This window comes from Orycteropus afer, unplaced genomic scaffold (genome assembly GCF_000298275.1).
Source record: "Orycteropus afer afer isolate SDZICR_OR568_19922 unplaced genomic scaffold, OryAfe1.0 scaffold00003, whole genome shotgun sequence".
In the NCBI taxonomy this organism is placed as follows: Eukaryota; Metazoa; Chordata; class Mammalia; order Tubulidentata; family Orycteropodidae; genus Orycteropus; species Orycteropus afer.
Genome location: NW_006921590.1, coordinates 23603300 through 23624744, shown reverse-complemented (window position 1 = coordinate 23624744; position 21445 = coordinate 23603300). Strand labels below are relative to the sequence as shown.

The 21445-nt window shown below is 39.7% G+C and overlaps 1 protein-coding gene across 1 annotated transcript in view; it reads right to left on the bottom strand.

Annotated features, from left to right (window-relative positions):
• Positions 1 to 205: 205 nt before the first annotated feature.
• Positions 206 to 21445, bottom strand: part of HACL1 (2-hydroxyacyl-CoA lyase 1) — a 56093-nt gene continuing 34853 nt past the window's right edge. Inside the window, exons 9-17 of the mRNA XM_007936720.2 lie at positions 20596 to 20731; positions 15834 to 15939; positions 12888 to 12971; positions 11851 to 11952; positions 9988 to 10142; positions 9405 to 9563; positions 7460 to 7567; positions 5902 to 6088; positions 206 to 238 (exon numbers count right to left, since the gene is read on the bottom strand). Of these exons, the coding sequence (XP_007934911.1) occupies positions 206 to 238; positions 5902 to 6088; positions 7460 to 7567; positions 9405 to 9563; positions 9988 to 10142; positions 11851 to 11952; positions 12888 to 12971; positions 15834 to 15939; positions 20596 to 20731 (1070 nt within the window). The remainder of the gene's footprint in view (positions 239 to 5901; positions 6089 to 7459; positions 7568 to 9404; positions 9564 to 9987; positions 10143 to 11850; positions 11953 to 12887; positions 12972 to 15833; positions 15940 to 20595; positions 20732 to 21445) is intronic.

The following is a 21445-nucleotide window of genomic DNA, read 5'->3' as shown; positions in this document are numbered from 1 at the left end:
TCTTTTGTCATCTTCAAATGGTTGTCTTGGTGAAAGAATACTGGTAACTTTTTCTTTCAATTAATTCCTTTACTACAAAATGTCATTCAAGATACATTATGTTTTTCTTTGCACAATTTTAACACTGTAGCAAGTGTGCTGTGGAAGATACATTCCATCTTGCAGGAAAGAAGAGATTCCTCAAGACCACCGCTGGCATCTTCATTCACAGATTAGAGCTGGTCAGCCAGTGAAAATCCTGAAAAAGACAAGCATTGAGTTAGAAGTCCAGTGAACCCAAAGAGAAACAACTGTCTCAAACTATGCCCTCACTGTCCTGCTTGCTCTGAAATCTCCAAGTTCAGCTGTAGCCACAGTAGAGGTAAAATGAAGTTTGCCTTTACTCTAGTACTTTTACAAAAAAAAAAAAAGAAGAAAAACTAGTTGCTGTTGAGTCACTTCTGACCCATGTGTGACTTGTCAGAACTGTGCTCCACAGGGTTTTCAAGGCTGTGCTGTTTCAGGAGTTTGCCAGGCCTTTCTTCCAAGGTGCCCCTGGGTAGGTTCTAACCATCAACCTTTTGGTTAGCAGTTGAGAGCTTAACCATTTTTGCCACCCAGCTAAAAGTCCATTAGCAAACCTTACTACCTTGTGCTATACAACCACCTAAAATGACTTTCAGGGACCTCCTTCAGTAATAGTAACCAGGACACAAAAAAATTAGTCTGAAAGAACCACAGGTACTCCCAGAAAAAAAAGCAATGAAGACACTAAAGTGGCCAAAACCACTAGGTCAGAGAAGAGCCTAGGAAGGAAGAGCTATACACAGATGACTTGCCCTAGGCTAATACTATCCTACACACAAGGTGGGGCACAGGCTACCACAGAGATGCACATAATGCCAGTGGTATAGCAGGAAGCAGCCAACCTACACTGTGAATCAGTGACGAATGGCACCTGGACAGACAGACAGGCAGTCAATGAAAATGAAGACTATGAGATGTTTGGAATTCTACTGAAGTGAAGATAAATGATGTTGAAATAACAAATGCAAGCAATAAAATTATGAAAAAAAAAGGAAGGGTAATAAATTATATTTCTCCAGTAATATCTAAGCAAAATTCATACACAACTTGGAGTACAGATCATTAGAAAGGTAAACTCACAAGCAAAGGGGAATATTAGACTGGTATGTGACTAACACAAGTAGCTCTGGTGGTGCTGTAGTTAAAGAATTGGGCTGCTAACAAAAAGGCTAGAGGTTCAAACCCATCAGCTGCTCCACGAGAGGTAGAAGAGGCGGTCTGCTTCTGTAAGATTATAGCATTGGAAACCCTATGCGGCAGTTCTACCCTGTCTTATAGGGTCACTAAAGGTCAGCATCGACTCAATGGCAGTGGGCAGATGGATGACTAACACAAGTCTCACGTCTGCCCACTTTTGGTTGTGTTGAGTATGTGTTCGTCAGGGTTCTTAGAGTGGCTCTGGTTTCCACAGTACTCTGATGCCCTGATGCCAGGAGGAAAGTGTCTTGGCTTGCAGAGCTAACATTCTAGTCATTGGCAAGTTATCAATAAAATGGCATCCGATTTTAAAACCTATCTATTGGTATCTCTTTAGCAGAAATTAATTCAACAGACAGAGCTTTTTTTTTAAAAAAAAAAAGAAAAAAAAGACAATCAATAAGCCCACAGAGGTACAGAGTAGATTCTGAAAGTTGTTAACCCTACCTGCCTGCTCCCTCCACTGAGGCCACCTGCCTTGTCACCCGTCACCCGACTGGCCTAGATTTTGTATATTCACATTCCTCACCACCATGCTTCCTGCCTATCTCTTCTCTCTGCTTGGAGGTAAATACCAAAGCCTCTGACACATGTTTTCATTAGAAACAGTAGAATTTTAGTGTAATTCTCTAATATATTATTATAGTTCACAAATCAGTTAATTTCTATATCATTGACTGTCCATCTATCTATCTGCCCATCTTTGCACTGCTTAAAAAAGAAAGAGATTCTATAATGTATATATGTATAAAAAACAATACAGAAAGCATTTGAAAAAAACATCTGTCCTGGAAACAATGGCTGATATCAAGGTATACAAGCAAGACAACAAGCATGTAAGTGGAGGGGAAGCAGCAGGCCAGGACCTGAGGACAAAATGAAATACGAAAATCAACTTCAACCAGTATGAGAGTGGAACACGCTACACAATTTGTTATTTATTTTACTGCCATAATGTTCACTGTGGCTTTGTTTTGGAGGCCAAAGTAACTAATTCTGAACGTAATGCCTTAAGTTGTCTTATATTACAAATAAGTCTACAATTCATTCATTGGGCTACAAAATATGTAAAGATGGGGAGTCCTCAACAAGTTTATAATCTGGTAAGGGAGATGAAGCACGTGTAAATGAATGACTATATCATGAGGCAATGGATAAGCACCAAATGTGAGGCACAGATGGTGCTATGTGGAAGACCTTTCAGAGGACACAGAGCTGAGACTGGGATGATTCAGAAGAGAGAACAGGATTTGCCAAGGGTGTATTAAAGGACAGGTAAGCTTTGGCAAAGCACAGACTGGTAGGAAAGGACAGTGCAGAGTGTGGGATGAATATGAGGGAAGGTCAGGATATCAGGAAACTATCAGTAGCAGCAGAATCAATTTTTTCAAAAAGATAAAGGACAGATATATAATTAGCCACACGGCCGTGACTTGGGGGACTCCATTCAGCATTCTCAGGCTGATGGTTTCCCTCATCCAAAATGATTGTCTTTGTTCTGTCCAAATAAAAGTGTCTCTATTAAAAAAATAATAATAATCTGAGAAGCTGGACTATATGAAGAAAAGCACCGGAGGAAGGCTCATTAACAACCTGCGATAAGCAGATAATAGAACTTTGCTTGCTGAAAGTGAGGATGACTTGAAGCACTTATTGATGAAGATTAAAGACTATAGTCTGGCTGTATGAAAAGTGTATTTGCTCTGCAAATTATCACCCAAATCACAATAAAAAAAAGACTATAGTCTGCTGTATGGAGTATACCTCAATATAAAGAAAACAAAAATTCTCACAACTGGACCTATAAGCAGCATCACGATAAATGGAGAAAAGATTGAAATTGTCAAAGACTTCATATTACTTGATTCCACGATCAACACCAATGCAAGCAGCAGTCAAGAAATCAGATGACATATTGCACTGGGCAAATCTGCTGTAAAAGTCCCTTTGAAGACTGATGCACACCTAAGCCAAGCCATGGTATTTTCAATTGCTTCATATGCATGTGAAAGCCAAACAATGACCAAGGAAGACCAAATAAGAGTTGAAGCTTTTAAGTTGTAGTGTTGGCAAAGAATACTGAAAGTACCATGGACCGCCAGAAGAACTAACAAATCTGTCTTGGAAGAAGTGCAGCCAGAGTGCTCCTTGGAAGCAAGAATGGCCAGACTTCGTCTCACCTACTTTGGTCATGTGGTCAGAAGGGACCATTCCCCAGAGAAGGATATCGTGCCTGGTAAAGTGGAGGGTCAGCAAAACAGGGGAAGGCCCTCAACAAGATGGACTGACACAGTGGCTGCAACGAGGGGCTCAGGTATAGCAAGAACTGTGAGGCTGGTTAAGGACAGGGCAGTGTTTCGTTCTATTGTACACAGTGTCGCTATGAGTTGGAGCCAACTCAACAGCACCTAACAACAACAATAACGTTAAAAAAAAAAGATAAGAACAACCATGGGTTTAACAGTAAGTAATAAGACAATGCAGACGAGATTTAAACAATAATTTTTTAAAAACCTTCTGTTGCCTCCTGGAAAGGGTTTCAGTCAGTGATTGCAGTGCAGTGTGAGAAGCACCCACAACAGCAGCAGCTTCCAGAGTGTGTGTGGACATCCTCCTGCCTCTCCGCCTCCTCAGGCCTGCTGCAGCAATCCCCCCCCAGACCATAAGATACCAGGGCTCCTCTGGGCTCGGGCCTAGGCCGCCTTTTCTTCCTACTCTTTACTCTCACCATAGACAATTACACCCACATCCACAGTCTCACAGATCATCTACATAGGGAGGACTGTCTCATTTATACCGACTGCTCAGCAGATCTTGCTTCTAAGCACCAGACCTCGCATATAGTAGCTCACTTCAGCAAGCATCTCTACCTGAATTCCTCAAAGGACACTCCAACCCAAAATGTCTAATATCAAACTCTTGAAATTCTCTCCTGAACTCAGTCCTCTTCCAGTGAATGGTGCCACCTTATAGCTATTTGTATGAATCAGTTTTCTAAGAGTTATACCTTGTTATCTCTCTCACCCTCACTTCTCATTTCCCATTTGTGCAGAAAAGGGTTAACATAGCAGGCCTGACTGCTGTCCTTGGAAAGACCTGTTTACAAGGTTGGCCTTTGGCTGGCATATGGGAATCTGGATTTAGGGAAGGTTCTCACTGTTCCCAGAATTGATACCAGTGGCTCACTGTGCCTAAACTATTTGTACAAACAATATGGTTTATGTTGAGCCCCTGCTTTCAAACCCTGGGCAGAGTTTCTAACGAGCTTCCCTGGTTGTCAGCACTTCACACATGTTGTCACAATTCATTGCTGGGGGAATTAAGCATGGCTTATGTGGCTCCACTGGGAAAGGACTCTAGAAGCTTGTGCTTGGTTTCCCCTAGATGTTGCCCCATGTGTCTTTTCCCTCTGATTTTGCTTTCCATCCTTTGGCTATAATAAATCACAGCTGTGAGTATGACTACGTGCTGAGTCCTGTGAGTTCTCCTAGTGAATTATCAAATCTGATGTGATCTTGAGGACCTCCAACATACTGGCCAACATCATATTCTGATAACCTCATCTCCTAAATATCTCACCATTCTACTCCTGATTCTACCACTGTCACCCTAAACCAAGCTTCTGCCATCTCTTGTCTGGACTTATGCAATAAGCCTAGTAATTGATGTTTAAGCAACATCTCTGATGGCCTTCCAATATGTTCAAAATGAGTCAGAAGGAGCTTTTCAAACTGAAAATCTACTATCACCTCCCCTCTCCACACTGCTCCATCCTACTTCTACTGCCTTAAGCCTCTGCAGTGACTCCCCACTGCTCCGAAAAGCACACTTAGCCCATCTCTCCAGTCTCACCTCCTACTGAGTTCCATCCACTCTGCCTTCTAGCCATTCTGGCTTCCTTTCAGTTCCTCAAAGGTGTCATGCTCTCTCCTGCCACAGAGCCTGTGCATATCTCTTCCCTCTCCTTGCCAGGTTCATCCCTACTTATCCTTCAGATCTCAGTTGAAGCATCACTTCGTCTGAGAAGCCCTCCCTATGACCCTGATATAATCTAATTCTTTCGTTGTTTGTTTACTTAGAACTGGGTTCCTTTCCTTCAGAGAAATCTCAGCACTCTATCATGATGAATTCAGTCGTGAGGTTACTGGACTGCTCATCTCCCGCCCCTGGACTGAAAACTCAATGAAGGTGAGTGTTGGGCCTGGTTTTGCTCACCATGCTGTTCTTAGCACCTAACACAGCACCTAAGGCATACCTCAGCAAATATTCACTGAAAAATGATTTTGCCTAACTTAGAACTAGTTTGGGAGCTCTGGTGGCATAGTGCCTAAGGCATTTGACTGCTAACCAGAAGGCTGGCGGTTCAAACCCATCAGCCACTCCTCAGAAGGAAGATTGGGCAATCTACTTCTGAGGTGATACCACCTCAGAAACCCAGAGAAGGGTCGCTAGGAGTCGAACTGACTCGAAAGCCGTGAGTTTGGTTTTTTTTTTTTTAAGAACTAATTTAGAAAGAATTCTGTGAATACCAAAGGATATTCTGTTTGGTAAACAGATACCCTTTTTCTCTGTGGTTTTTACTTATTTATTTATTTTGACAGATGTTTTATTTGCTTTCTATTTAGCAATCACACTTACCTGGGCCTTCCTTGCAGCTTGTGGCTCAATCATGATGTTGATAAGAGAGGGCTTAGTTGTGTCTGCCAGACTCTGTCTCAGGGACTTTTGAAGTTCCTCTGGTGTTTGTACAAAATACCCTTTGCCCCCAAATGCAATCATGACCTGCTCATAATGGGAGTTTGGCAGAAGACACATTGGAGGGGCCCTGAAAAAGATGTTCAAGATTAAGAAAGTTTAACCTAAAGGCTTTTAGAAAAAAATAATTACCTGAAATAATCTATGAAGTAAGATAAGTAGAAATTACAGGCATACTATTATCTTGTCTTTCAGTTAGTCACATTGTTGTGGCTTGCATGTTGTCATGATGCTGGAAGCTATGCCACTGTACTTCAAGTTACCAGCAGAGTCATCAATGGTGGACAGGTTTCAGCAAAGCTTCCAGACTAAGACAGACTAGGAAGAAGAACATGGCAGTCTACTCCTAAAAACCTTATGCATGGGGTCAAACACTGTCTGATACATTGCTGAAAGATGAGCCTCTCAGGTTGAGAACCCAAACCAAATCCACTGCCATCAAGTTAATTCTGACTCTAAGCAACCCTATAGGACAGAGTAGAACTGTCCCCCAGAGCTTCCAAGATTGTCAATCTTTACAGAAATAGACCATCATTCTCCTGTGGAGCAGCTGGTGGGTTCAAACCATCTATCTTTTAGCTAGCAGCCCAGTGCTTTAACCATAACACCACCAGAGCTCCTTTCTCAGGTTGAAAGGTCCTCAAAATATGTCTGGGGAAAAACTGCCTCCTCAAAGTAGAGATGGATATGTTTACAAAGGGGAATCAGGCACATGGTGCCTGCTGTTTAGAGGAGCTGACAACTGAATTCAACAATATTCACACCTGTGGTGGTTAAGTTTGTGTGTCAACTTGGCTGGGCCTACTTGAGTGGCTGGGCAGCTGAGTGTAGGTATTCCTCATGGTGAGACTGGTAATTAACTCCATGGTGGAATCCATTGGAGCAGTTGAGTAGCTGCCTTACGGATGTGGTCTGCTTCCCGTATATAAGAAACAGCTTTGGGGATGGTCTCTAGCTTATGGCACGCTTGAACCCTGCATGTAGCTATGTCATTGTTCAGCAGCCTGCCATGCTCTGCTGACTTTGGGACTTTCAATGGACTCGAATGAATGGCCTGCCATGTGGTTTGGTAACATCGAGACTGTGCCTTTTTACTCATCAACCTTGGACTTGGCAGCCTCAGCAGTCAGCAGCTGTCTGAGTGAAAAAATACATCTAGCTCCAGTGGGCCGGGAGCAGGAGGCAGAGCTGAAGCCCAAGGTTGAGGGGCTTTCACCCAGCCCCTAGAGCCTGGCACTTTGAACTCGAACTTAAAGCCTCCAAACTATAAGAGAATAAACTCCTGTTTGTTCAAGCCATCCCATTGGTGGTATGTTCTTGTCAGAGTGACATCACATAAGCAGAACACCACCACACCAGCACATTTAGATATAGCAAAATTTTTTAAACAAGATGAAAATAAATGAGAAAGAGTGCATCTATGTTGTTCTAGGTTACTTACACAGCAGCAGCTTCTCCAGAATTTAAAATCTCCTTCCAAGTACCTGAATCGAAACCTTGGTAAATTCCATTATTATTCACCACCAAGATTATGATTGGCAGGTTGTGCCTAAAATTGAGAGCAAAGTACAAAGAAAATCACTCTTAATTCTAAAGCAATTTCTTTTCTTTGAGTTGAAATTTTAACTTATAAATGGTTATCATTTTCTGTATGCTTGTTAGTAGCATTAGACTGAAAATAAGGCATTTACTATCGTAATAAAGAATATCAAACCACTTATATAGAAACATCATGAAGCAGTAGAAAGAATGTAAGATTGGGGTCGGTAGATCTAAATATCTGCCTGGTTCTGCCACTATTTAGTTATGTACCTAGAGCAAATCTTGAGCTTCTCTGAATTTTTGTGTTCATGGATCCAGTGGTAATAACCTTCCCTATTTATTATCCTCTGAAGCATTACCTCAGAGCCTGTTTGAAAAGCAACTTTTTGATTACTGAGCTCTTGAGCTTTTCTTAGACAACCAGCATATGCTTGATACAGTGGGAGGTACACAAGAGACAAGCAAACATTCTCTGCCCTGAAAGTACTTTCACTCATAATTAGAAAAACATTATATGATTTAACTAGGAGAAAAGATCATATTTAATCACATTCTAAGGAGCTCTGGTGGCACAGTGGATGAAGCAATGGGCTGCTAACCAGAAGGTCAATGGTTCAAACCTACCAGTTGCTCCACAGAAGGATGATGGGACAATCTACTTCCATAAAGATTTACAGCCCAGAAACCCAATGGGGATCACCAAGAGTTAGAACTGACTCTACAGCAGTGAGTTTAAACAGTATGGTAAAAACAAAAAAAGGTCTGATTAAGCCTTATTAATGATTAACAAAAGAATATGGTTTTATTTTCTACAGACATATTTCTGAGGCCAAGTGGTAAAAACAAAACTAAACTGTTTCAAACCAGTTCAGTCAGGGTCTACAGAAACAAAGGCCCCCTACACATTGCAAAGCAACCAAAGCTCTTGCACATCAGAATTTGAGCAAAGTAGGAAATGCACTGAGACCCTGCTGGGAGCTGGTGGCTGACCACAAAGCAAGGCACTGCTGCCTGTTTCCTGCTCAGGTCAAAATCCCATGCACAAGAGATTTGGTTGCTATGCAATGCGTACATTGCCCTTGTTTCCGTCAGCCATGACTGAAATGTTTCTAAACAGTTTGAAGCCTTGAATTTTGGTAACTATTTGCTCTCCATTCTAAAAGGGGATTATTACTCTGTAGAAGGCTGGCTTCCCTACAAATCATCTCTCAGTCAATCAGTTCACTCGGCTGTTAATACAGACACTCTAACAGGGATATACTTTCCCCTGATCTTGAGTATTACATACTAAAGTTTAAAAGCCCCAAATCATGATTCACAAAAGTTTTACTGCGAATAGAATGGTTTTACTACAATTAAATATAGGATATAAAATACAGGATGTTAAAGACAGGAATAAAATCCCCATAACAGAGCAGGATCTACAATTTAGAAGCCTCCCCATGAATCCCACAACATAATGGAAGAGCTCATATTCACTGAGCACTCACCTTCACCTGGATGATCTCATTTGTTTCTCACAACTGTCCTTTAAGGTAGAAAGATTATTGTTCCTATTTTAAAGGAAAGGAAACTGATGCTTGGTTAAGTACTTAACCAAAGTCACTTGGCTCTGATGTGGTAGAGCCAGTATTTAAATCTAGGCCATGTGACCCCAGAAGAGGCCCTGAACATGCTGTCCTTGAAGACAGAATCTGGGTTATTTTTATTTGTATCCTCAGGACACAGCACAGTGCCTGGCACATGGGGAATACTTGATAAACATTTGTTAGGGGAGTGAGTTTTAAGTGTAATTCTTCATATTTTGGAAAATGAAAACACTCAGATTCAAGATGCTTTTTTACCTGCAGATGGTTTCCACCTCCATGCCAGAAAACCCAAATGCACTGTCTCCTTCCACACAGATGATCCGCTGCCCTGGGTTTTTATCTTTAGCTACTATAGCAGCTGCAATGGCAAATCCCAAACCAACACCCATTGTTCCAAATGTACCAGCATCAAGCCTGTTGGGAAAACAAAGCTCAAATGAAACTTTCTGAGGCATGTTACAAAGGGTGGGGTTAACACAAACCTTCTGGATGCATTCACATGGCTCATGGGAAAATAAAAAATAAACCATGGTCTTTCTTCAAATAAAATTATTAGGATGTGAAAAACTAATATGGCATGGTAGGCAGAATGAGAGAAAATGCCAATTATGACTGCTTGGAGCACTGAATATATCTCAGAACACTGGGAGCTATAGATTATCACATGATCGCTAGGATTTATCAAGCATAAAAACTGCAAAACCTTATACTGTGATGAACTATGCTCCTATACACTGAAGATATGTAGTTCTCAATCATCTTACTAACTTACATTATTGTGTTAATATGTTAAAATGAAACAACAGAGCTACATCGTTTGCTTTTTTGGAAGGCTTGCCTGTGACGAGGAAGGTAGTTCTGAAGCACAGTGCGTCCGATGTCCATAGTGTTTGCTCCTTCGCTTACCACAAAACAGTCTCTAGGTAGTTGTTCTTGAACATGGTAGAACACTGTGTAATAATTCATAGGTGGGGCTATTTTGGAAGCTAGTTCCTAAAATAGTAGATTGGAATACAATGAAAATAAACAATGTTAATAAGCTATTATCAAACCTAGTTGGCAAACCAGCAGGCAATCAATAATTACAAGCTACAAGTTGCCAATGACTGTCCAATGGCTATTCTGAGAAGCTACTTGACCTATGATTAGTCCTGATATGTTATGAAAAATGAGAATCCAGTTAGTAAAGACAGCTGGGAAACACTGTCCAAACAAAACCAATCAATGTTATTTGAGCACTTTTAGGAAAACACTGCCCTAGAAACAGTGAAATTTTTATTCTAAAGTTGTTAAGGTATGTCTCTAAACTTAAAGTTTAAACGTCAGGATTTTAGAGAACAATCTGAAAGTCTGGTTCTTTCCCCCTCACACCCACACACTGGAGGGTAAAGGAACTGTACTACATCCACTAAGCTAGGGAGTCCCTAAATGGAGGAAAATAGTCAGGTAAATGCCCTTTGCTATATGCCTACCAGAGCTGAGAGAAGGTGACATGGGGTGTTAGCAGCAACGTCTCTCTGGCCCTATCAGCCCCAATGATGCCTCTCCCCCGGTGTTACTTTGTCTGAGATTATACCCAAGATAGACAAATGGCCCCTTTACATCCCTGTACCAGAGGCCAGAAGCAAGTTCCTTTAATCTTAAATTAAGATGATTCTTAGTGAAGAGAGAACATTAATAATGATACTTCAGCAAAGAGAATTGAAGGTGATTCCTGATAGAAGCAGCCGCTGATTAAAATTCCAAAATAAGACATGCACAGTTAGTTGTGCCCTAACGCTTGTTTTGAAAATGGGAATTTGTTCCAACACAATTTGTATTGCTTATGCATGATTCTGTCAGTGAGAAATACTAGGTAAAAGCAAAAATATGCACCTAGTTGAACCAACATGCAGGAATACCTAGCATAATGAACAAAATCAGAAACCACCTTTCTCACAATCAAAGAGAAGCCACTACGCACATGCAAAGACTTTAAACAAAATCATCAAATTCTGCAGAAGTGGCTCCTTTCAGTGCTAGCGCTGCATGGTTTGACAGTTTCAAATATCACCACAACTTCCAAAGCTATCAGGAGAAGCCACGAGTGCAAATGAGAAAGCTGTAAAACAATTTCCAGCAGTGACACAAAAGGAAATTGAAAAATAAGACTATGCATTATTTTAATGTAACATTAAATTTAATTAAATGTTATGTCTCAAAGAACCTACACTTAAAGCAGAAAAACATGCCCCAGGACTTAAGGCTAGGAAAGATTAACTGTGGTGTTTGGTTTTGACATCAAACTGAGGACAATGAGCCACATCCATCCATATCTGGTATTAAATATTTCCATCCAATTTTCAGAAAACCCTCCTACCACTTCACACTAATGTACAAGCTACAACCCTTCAGATATCCACTTCCACAAACTTCAGGTCATTTTCAAGTAGAGTGCCATATTTATTGCAGTATATATGCATTTCTTAACTACTTAATGTGTGTATATTTGTGCTACTCAATGACACACATCATTTTATTTTCATGTGCTGCAAACTTTTTGAGTACTGTGCACCTAACCTCATTCTTGTAAGTCCTGTGGTTTTCATCCCATGACTGAGCACAGGCCAGTGATTTTTAGGAATGTGTATGCTGCACTGCGATGGAACTAACTGAAACATGAATCTAAACTTTTCTTGAGTTTCAAAGGGTCCCATATTACCTTGGATGCAGCTTCATTGCTCTTCATTTTTTCTCTCAGAGTTTTCCACCATGTGCTCTCTGGAGGATACTGCCACGGTGTTTCATCAAATTGTTCTAAAAGCTAAAAAACCACAAACTTTTCCTTACCTATTTGAAAACAAACTTTATCATATTAACATAAAAAAAATCTCCTCTTAAAGAAGACAATAATGTTCTTCTCTCCTACCCCTCATAGGATTTATACTGTATGCTGGTTTTTCTCGAGGCAGCAAATAGCTGATAGATGATACATCGGGAACATGGAAAGCTTTTGCCTGACTCAGTGTGTATATCTGCTAGATGCTGGGATTCCCACAGGGCAGAGCTACACCTCACAGACAGGAGATTCCTAAATCCTCCTCAGTCTTGAATTCTAGAAGGAAATCCGCCACATTCCAGAGAATCTTTGCAGAAGGCTGACGACCCCAGATTCCTATGACACAGAACAAATGCTCCAGTGTGTTTTAATATGTTAATTTGGAATTCCATGCTTCTTTTGTGTAGTCATGTTAACAATACCAATTTGTATCAGCCAAAATCAAGTAATGAATGTGACAATATTTTATTTCCTATTACAATGAAATATATAAATTATGTACAAATAATCAGAACCTGGACAAGCCACTGACTACAGTTTGAAGAGTAAAAAGCTCTTTATCATCTGTAGAAATATTGAGACTTTCCCAGTGCCTAAGCAATTTCATGGCTATAAATTCAGTTCCTTTGAAAGCTGTATTATAAAGATATTTAGTAAATCACTGTTTTACCTACTGAATGCCTTTAAATTTTCAATCACCTTCCAGAAATGCTTAATTTACCCCTATAAAAGTGATCTATAAGCAAGGAGTTACAGTCACCAAGTTCCAAAATTATGTATAAGAAATACTTTTCTTTCATAAATTTTGTTTGAAATAGGTATTAATAATCCTGTCACCAAGTGAATCAAAATAGAAATGTTTTCAAGAATTGTTCTTTAAAGACCAATCCCCATAGATTAAGTCAGGAGAAGGTGCTCACCTGTTTAGTTACAGCATTTATGTCTCCTAGTAAAGTGACAGCAGGCCTTACATTATTCCCCAGTTCCTCTGCACAGATATCAATCTAAAAGAGAGACAAGCCTGAAGAAAAAGCCATGTTTATTCTGAAAAATCTTTAAGAAGTCAATTAAGGTGGAATAAACTAACTATGTATATATAACATATGATAAAAGAAAATGTGATATTCAAGAAGCCCTTTAGTAAAAGTAGAAACCCCAACAACTATATGAATATCATAGCTAGTACAGAGAACCTCATCATTTCCCTCATTTTAAAATCTACTTGTGGAATTTTAGCATGTTTGACCTGATCAATTTAGTTTTAAATCTAAGAAATAATAAGGTTCTACTTAATTACATTTGGAAATTCCTATCTACAAAAGGGGGAGCTCTTGTAGCTCAGTGCCTAAGGCACTTGACTGCTAACCAGAAGGCTAGCGGTTCAAATCCACCAGCCACTTTTGGAAGGAAGATGGGGCAATCTACTTCCATAGTGATACTGCCTCAGAAACCCAAGGAGGGGTCGCTATGAGTTGGGTCCGACTCGACCGCATATAACAACATCTACAAAAGGGGTTCTCAAACTTGAGCATGTCAGAAACTCCTGGAGGGTTTGTTAAAACCAAGAGTAGAGCCTCAGAGTTTCTGATTCAATGTATCTGGGGTAGGGTCTGAGAAATGCATTTCTAATAGGTTGCCAGGTGGTGCTGATGCTGTGGGTCCAGGTACCACATTTCTTTTTTTTAATTTTTATTGTGATTTAGGTGAAAGTTTACAAAGCAAATCCATTTTCTATACAGCAGTTCAGACATTTTGTCTTAGGACAGTGACTGCAATTCCCCACAGTCTAACAGCTCTCTTCTCACTTTCTCCCCGTAGTTACCTCTTAAATCCTTCCTCCCATGCACTTCCACCCCCTGAGTTGTCTCTGCAAACACTGCCCTTCTGTTCTCCCATGACCAATTGCTCCAAGTAGTGTATTTATCTGAATCACGTAGGTAAATGCAACATAGTTTAGAGATGTAGAGGGTAAAAGTAAGTCTTTGCAACTAAAAGAACTCAATCTCTAACAATATTGAATGTTCCATTCTAACCCATTATGAGGGCTTTAAACCAGTTCCTTCTGGTTTGACTCTCTGCTGAGAATTTGCATTTCCACCCCAGATATACTAAATCAGAATCTACCTTTTATCAAGATCCCCAGTTGATTCTTATGTACAGGTATGCATCTCTTAACATATATGTCCACGGTTCCATAAGTTCTGTTTTGTAAGGGAAAGCAGCTCTTTTTATTATTTTCCTTTCATGGTCTTAAAGAGTTCAAACTTAAGACTCTTGCAGCACTGGACCACAAGGGATACAGGCAGGTAAGGCAGAGCTCTAGGTGTGGGCTCTTGGGCTGTGTCTGGAGTGCAAGTGGTGGGGGACTTCAGGCCTGGGCTGCTCCTGTTGCTCCAGAGAGTGTAATAGTGGGTGGGTCTGGGTGTACTCCACTCCCTCCAGTCTTGCTTCCTCTTGCTCTACTCGCACCATTGCCCTCTCAGGCACTGCTGCTGCCAGTGCCCATTCCTCCAACTTCTATTAGCAGCAGTGGCGGCAGCAGCAAAGACGACTCCCAGAAGCAGGCTCACATAAGGTTTTAATATGGTGTTCGCACAACATCCAGATCACATAACACCCTACTTTACAGAATATATCACAGATGTTAAATGATGCATACCTAAGAATCACCTGGGGATCTCATTAAAATGGAAAATCTGATTCAATATACCTGGAGTGGAAATGCAAACAAGGAGGAACTGGTTTAAAGCTCTGTCTACCATTCTACTCTGGTAGCATAGTGCCTAAGGCACTTGACTGCTGGCCAGAAGGCTGGCAGTTCAAACCCACCAGCCACTCCCCAGAAGGAAGATGGGGCAATCTACTTCCTAGTGATACTGCCTCGGAAACCCAAGGAGAGGTCGCTATGAGTCGGGTCCGACTCAATGGCACATAACAACAACAACAACAACCATTCTACTTAAACCTCTTTTCTACTCTGGTAGCGTAGTGCCTAAGGCACTTGACTGCTAACCAGAAGGCTGGTGGTTCGACCCACCAGCCACTCCTCGAAAGGAAGGTTGGCAATCTACTTCCGTAGTGATACCGCCTCAGAAACCCAAGGAGGGATCACTATGAGTCAGGTCTGACTCAACGGCAAATAACAACAACAACTTTGAATTATGGAAAAGAGGGGATCCTTTGGGTGATATAAATGGTTAACATGCTTGGCTGCTAAGCAAAAGATTGGAAGTTCAAGTCCACCCAGATATACCTTGGATGAAAGTCTTGGAGATCTACTTCTGAAAAACTCAGCCACTGAAAATCCTATGGAGCACAGATCTCTTCTGATGCACATGAGGTTGCCCTGAGTGGGAACTGACCTGACACAACTAGGTTTTATGTGTCTTTGGTTTTTAAATGAAGAAAAGGCAAATTATGCTTATTTTGCAAGCTATTTATTTATTTTCTGGGTAGAAGTGAACTAGTAGGTATGTTTCTTAGGCTTGAAAAGGCAGCTTACTTGGTTGCTGTTGTTGTTGTTGTTGTTATGTGCCGTCGGGTCGGCCCCGACTCATAGGGACCCCTCCTTGGGTTTCCGAGGCAGTATCACTACGGAAGTAGGATTGCCCAACCTTCCTTCCGAGGAGTGGCTGGTGGGTTTGAACCGCCAGCCTTCTGGTTAGCAGTCAAGTGCCTTAGGCACTATGCTACCAGAGCTCCCAGCTTACTTGGCACCTATAATTATTTGAGACAATTTATAAAATTCTACTTTTATAAAAAGAGAGAAAGTTATTTACAAAAGCCAAGAAGAAAGAGGAGCTGGTAATGGCTGAAAGAGAGAACAGTGAATTACAAATAGTTGTGATTTAAATCTCTCCGAGTACCTGGATAAACTTCACATCTGGTCGATATCGCGGAGGCAGTCCAAAATGCAAAATCCAATTTAATCTTGCACCAAATAACACAATTACATCAGCAAATTGCAAAGCCCTATTAAAAAAAAATCTGCTATAACACAAAAAAGTGTATCTGTATTTCTTATCTGAATGATTCTAAAATTAATATCTATTTAGAAAAGTTTAAACAAACAATTTGGAGTTTGCATTAGACTTTGGAATCAGCTTTAGGGTTAATGTGACCCTTCTAAAATTTCTAAGCTAACTTATCATAAAAATTAATGCAAGTCCACTGTGGATAATCTAGAAAAATCAGAAAAAGTATAAAGAAAGAGATCAAATCACCCAATACTGTCACTGTATTAACTGTTACTAATATCTTGGCACATTGCCATCTAACCTTTTTTTCTACATATGTATATTTTTAATGTGTTTGTCATTAAGTTCTTACATAGAATTTTAAAGTCTACATCTTATGTGGAACATATATACCATAATTTATATAACCTTTTCTCTATTGTTGGCTATTTTCTGTTATGAGTTCTGAGTTGTGTATCTCTGTGCTTGAATTTAATGCACACTGCACAATGATTCCCAGGAGGTATTTTTAAGAATATTGATTCACATTTTTTTATTGTCTTCCAGAAATATTATATCAAGTTTATGTCTAATAGTTTGTTATATTGGATCTTAATTATGTATTCTGTCTTTCCTCAATATAAATAACTTCTAATCTCTTTTAATGATTTTTACATTGAAATTTAGTGTCTAATATTAACACAAACAACACTGCTCTCTCTCTGTTCATTTCATATATTTTGCCCATTCTTATTTTTAAGCAGTATCATTTTGTTTCAGATGTGGCATCTATAATGCATATAGTTGTTATGATTATTAATTCAATCTGAATATCTCTGCTTTTTTCCAGGAGAGAGTTTATTCTAATTGCCATTGATTTTTTTTCCCTTGTTCTGCTTCTTGGCTGCTACCCTGTTTTCTTATCTTTGACCATTCAGATCCATTTTTATTGATTTCATTTCTTTAGTGATTTATGTTATTTCTTATAGAAATTGTTATTATTTCAAATATATCATCAAAAAAGCATCTTCACTTACTCTATTGATTCTGTGGTACCCAATTTAACAGATAAAAAACTGCAAACAGATAACAAACTGCAATTGGCAGGATAGATTTGCATATGGTAACATTCTAAAATACTTGAAAGTGTTAATTATCTTCTTCACACTATTAATGTCACTAAAAATTGGCTGGAATGAATATAAACTTCAGCTCAAGTCAGGCTAAAATATCCACACATCAAAAAATCTTAATTAAAGGTGCAAGAATTAATTTGGTCACTGTACTAAGTATAATAATATGAATAAACAGTGAAGGTATAATCTATTAAGATGGCATTAAAGATGTTATTAAATAAGCAATAAAGACCAATCAGCAAATGTTACATTCTTAAGACCCTCAAAATTAGTTTCAGCGCATGTATGAGATAATGAAAAACACAAAACACATGGTAGTGGTTAACTGTAAAAATCAAAGAAGGGAATGGGATCAAGAATTATACAAAGGAGACCACAAATCTGTATGCTTTTGTTTCTTTAAAAAGAATAAACCCTAAGGCAATTAAGACATAATGTAAACTTACATAATATAAATGTCAATTACAACATAATGTAAATGATAAAGTTGAGTGATGGGTCATTTTCTCTTCTTCTACGTATGTTCAAATTATTATAGTAAAGAGATTTCAAAGAATTAAAAGAAAAAAATAAATACTGTGTCAAAAGTGTGTCTTTAAAGTCTGAAGAGAGATCCTGTGCTGGTCAAGATGGAGTAAGACCACCACAGCCTAGCTCTCCCATGGACTGCAACCCAGAACTCTGAACAAAACAAAAGAAACTAGCTGAGGATTCTGCAAAATGAACTACAGGCAGAATGGGGGGTGAGGGACTAGGGTGGGTGGGGGTGTTAAAACTTAAAAGAAGTAACCCATATAGGAAGTTGAGTTTCTAAATTCTTTCCCCCCTTTTATCTCCTTAGCTTTGACTTAGGGCAGCTCTAGTTGCAGAACCACTGTGAGGATAAAGATTTTTGCTTTGTTAGGCCTGACTCCATATTTCTAGAGTAAGACTCCATCTTGATTTCAGTTTCATCTCTATGTTATTTATTAACTTGTTTTCCTCTGAAAATAACCATCAGTTTCAGCTGCATCCTATAAGATGTGATCACTTATGTAAGCAGACACTGATGAGACTTGTGACAAGCCACGTGGACTGTGATGACAGTAATCAATGATGCCATCTCCAATAAGGAAGAAGGCCAGCCTTGCACGATGTGCCAGAAATAAAGGAGGGCATTCTCTGATCATCTATTGTTTTATGTGATTTTGAAGAAATGTTCATTACTTTGTGTACATGCTATATTCTACTCCTCATTTAGTGTAAGAACCCTTCTTTGGAAACACTCAATAGAGTGGATGACTTTGGAGTCATTAAGACCCCCTCCATCTCTCAGTGGTGAACCTCCTAATTAAGTTCTCTGTCTCCTTGAACTCTGATGTGGGCTATTGACTATGTTGCTCTACGGCCAGAACCCCATGGATTTGTGGGTTACATTGCAGGCAGCAAACACTTCAAGAGAAACCCTATCTTTCCAGTCAGAGGACCAGGAAAATGAACTCTTGGGACTCAGAGTGGGTATGGAACCCTACAGAGGGGAGAAAAAGAATCTCTAATTCATGGTGTGAGTCAGCATAAGTCTGAGGCTCACCTGTGAGCTTGGCATGTGTGGGACAGACCCAGAGCAGCACAGCAAAGCCTCTGAAAACTAAATGGACACCGGAACTACCATCCACAGCAGCTAAGACAGAAGCTGCAATCTGAACCTAACCAGGCTGACTGCTTGGTTGATTGCTAAAACACACCCACACCCCCTGCAAGAAAGGCACACAAATACACAAAAATATTTTACAGATGATTTTAACAGGACCCAGAATCTCACAACTTAGGATTCAAAATATCCAGAAATATTTCAATATCCAAAATATTCTAAACCAGAAAAAAGCAACCAACTCTCCAAAGAAAAGATAATCACTACACACCAACCCAGAGATGACCCAGATGTTGGAATTAGTTAACGAAAGCTTTAATAGCTATTTTACATAGCTTATAGTTCCATAAGGTAAAGAAAATACTCTTTATTTTTAATATTTAATAGCTATTTTAAAAAGCCATGAGGTAAAGAAAAATACTTTTGAGATACACGGAAAAATAGGAGATCTCAGCAGAGAAACAGAAACTATTTAAATAGATACAATAGAAACTATCTATTCATATAGAAACCGTAAAAGAGATAAAGAATGGGGGAAAAAATGAACAGATTTTTCAAAGATTTAAAAGGAGCCCGCTGGCACAATCATTAAGCATTTGGCTGTGAAGTGAAAGGTTAGTGGTTTAAACTCTTTAGCAGCTCCCTGGGAGAAGTCTGCAGATGTGGTAGTTTGCTTCCGTAAAGATTGTGGTTGTTATGTGCCATAGAGTCAGACCTGACTCATAGCAACCCCTCCATAGGTATCCAAGGCAGTATCACCAAGGAAGTAGATGGCCCAACCTTTCTTCTAAGGAGTGCCTAGTGGGTTTGAACCACCAGCCTTCTGGTTAACAGTCAAGTGCCTTAGGCACTATGCTACTAGAGCTCCTTCTGTAAAGATTACAGCCTTGGAAACCCTATAAGGCAGTTCTACTCTGTCCTACAGGGTTGCTATGAGTCAGATCTGACTTAACAGCAATAGGTTTGGTTTTTTTGTTTTTGTTTTAAAGGAGCCCTGGTGGTACAATGGTTAAACATGTAGCTCTTAACTGAAAGGCTGGTGGTTCAAATTTAACCACAGTGGCTCTGTGGGAGAAAGACCTGGTGATCTGCTCTCAAAAAGATCACAGCCTAGCAAACCCTATAGGGCAGTTCTACCTTGTCACGTGGGGTCACTATAAGTCAAAATCAACTTGACGGCACCCAAAACAACATGGGATAATACCAAAAGGTCTAATATTTGTGACAGGAGTTCTGGTGATGCAGTGCCCAAGGCACTTGATGCTAACCAGAAGACTGGTGGTTCAAACCCACTAGCCACTCCTTCGAAGGAAGGTTGAGCAATCTACTTCTGTAGTGATACCGCCTCGGAAACCCAAAGAGAAGTCACTATGAATTAGATCCGACTTGACGGCAGTGAGTTTGGGTTTTTTTTTTGTTTAATATTTGTGACATAGGACTCCCAGAAAGAGAGAAGAGAGTGGTATAGAAAAAAAAATTTTGAAGAAATTTTCCAAATTTAGTGAAGAACATAAATTAACAGATCCTAGAAGATTAAAGAACTCCAAATAGGATAAACTCAATAGGATAAACTCAATGAAAAACATGTCTAGACAGATCATAAACAAAATGCTGAAAATCAAAGATAAAGAAGTCAGAAAAAAAGTGACACAGTACATGTAAAGGAAGAATTACATGAATGACTATGGATTTCTATCTGAAACCATGATGGCCAGAAAATAATGGAACTACATCTTTAAAGTGCCAAAAAGTCTTAAAAAAAAAACAAAACAGGCATGCTTAAATTTGTCTCCTGATCCTTTTTACACAATTCTTTCAAACTTCTCTCTAGAGTCATTAAGGTCAGAAAATACATTAGCCAAAAATCTGCCAAGCTATAGTATTTAAAATCAGAAATCCCACACACCTGGATCTGGCTGCACTGACGCAGTTTGGATGGTTGTCAGGGACAACACCCTTTCCCATGGGGGTTGGCAAAAATGGCAATTTACATTGCTCAACCAATTTCCTGATACTCTCTTCTGCATGAGCATAAGCAGCACCTAGGAGAAATGCAAATGTATGAGACAATTCAGTTAAGCTCCAGGCACTGTGAGCTTCTAAGTAGTTCATGTGAAATTGATTTTAGATCTTATCAAAGATTCTCCTTCTGCTTATACAAGGCTTAAACCCAGAACAAACTGTGATTATGGTTTTGATTCTTAGTATTTGTAAACTGTTTAAAAAAGCAATAGTTCTAATTCCAACCCCCCTCAATAGTATTCCCAATTATTCTGAAGGGTGTCTACCACAAAACAAAAATCTCATCTCGCATCTCTTGCTGTTCTCACTTACCCATTCCACGGCCCCACTGAACTATACTTAAAATTTCCAGAACACACTATCTTTACTTTTCTGGGCACGCATAGAAGGACTTTGCCCTGACAGGGAGAAGAATTCTCTATGCACACACATCGCTCCCCTCCACCAGCACACTTAAACTGCACAGAATCTCTTAGCCGAGACATGGAAATTCTAACATAGCGTACAAGTTTCTAAATCTCTACAGACCACTCTACCCCCAAAACTGGTTCAACAATTCTGTGATTCTAACAAGGCTAACCCAAGTGGGATGGTATCATTGGTTTTTACAGGTGTGTGTCTGTGAAATAACCATAGTTAAGCCCTCGATGATAGCAAAGGCAATTTATTGTTTAAAAATAGGGACGACTCTATTTCTTTTATCACCGAGGCCATTATTTAAAGCTATTTATTAT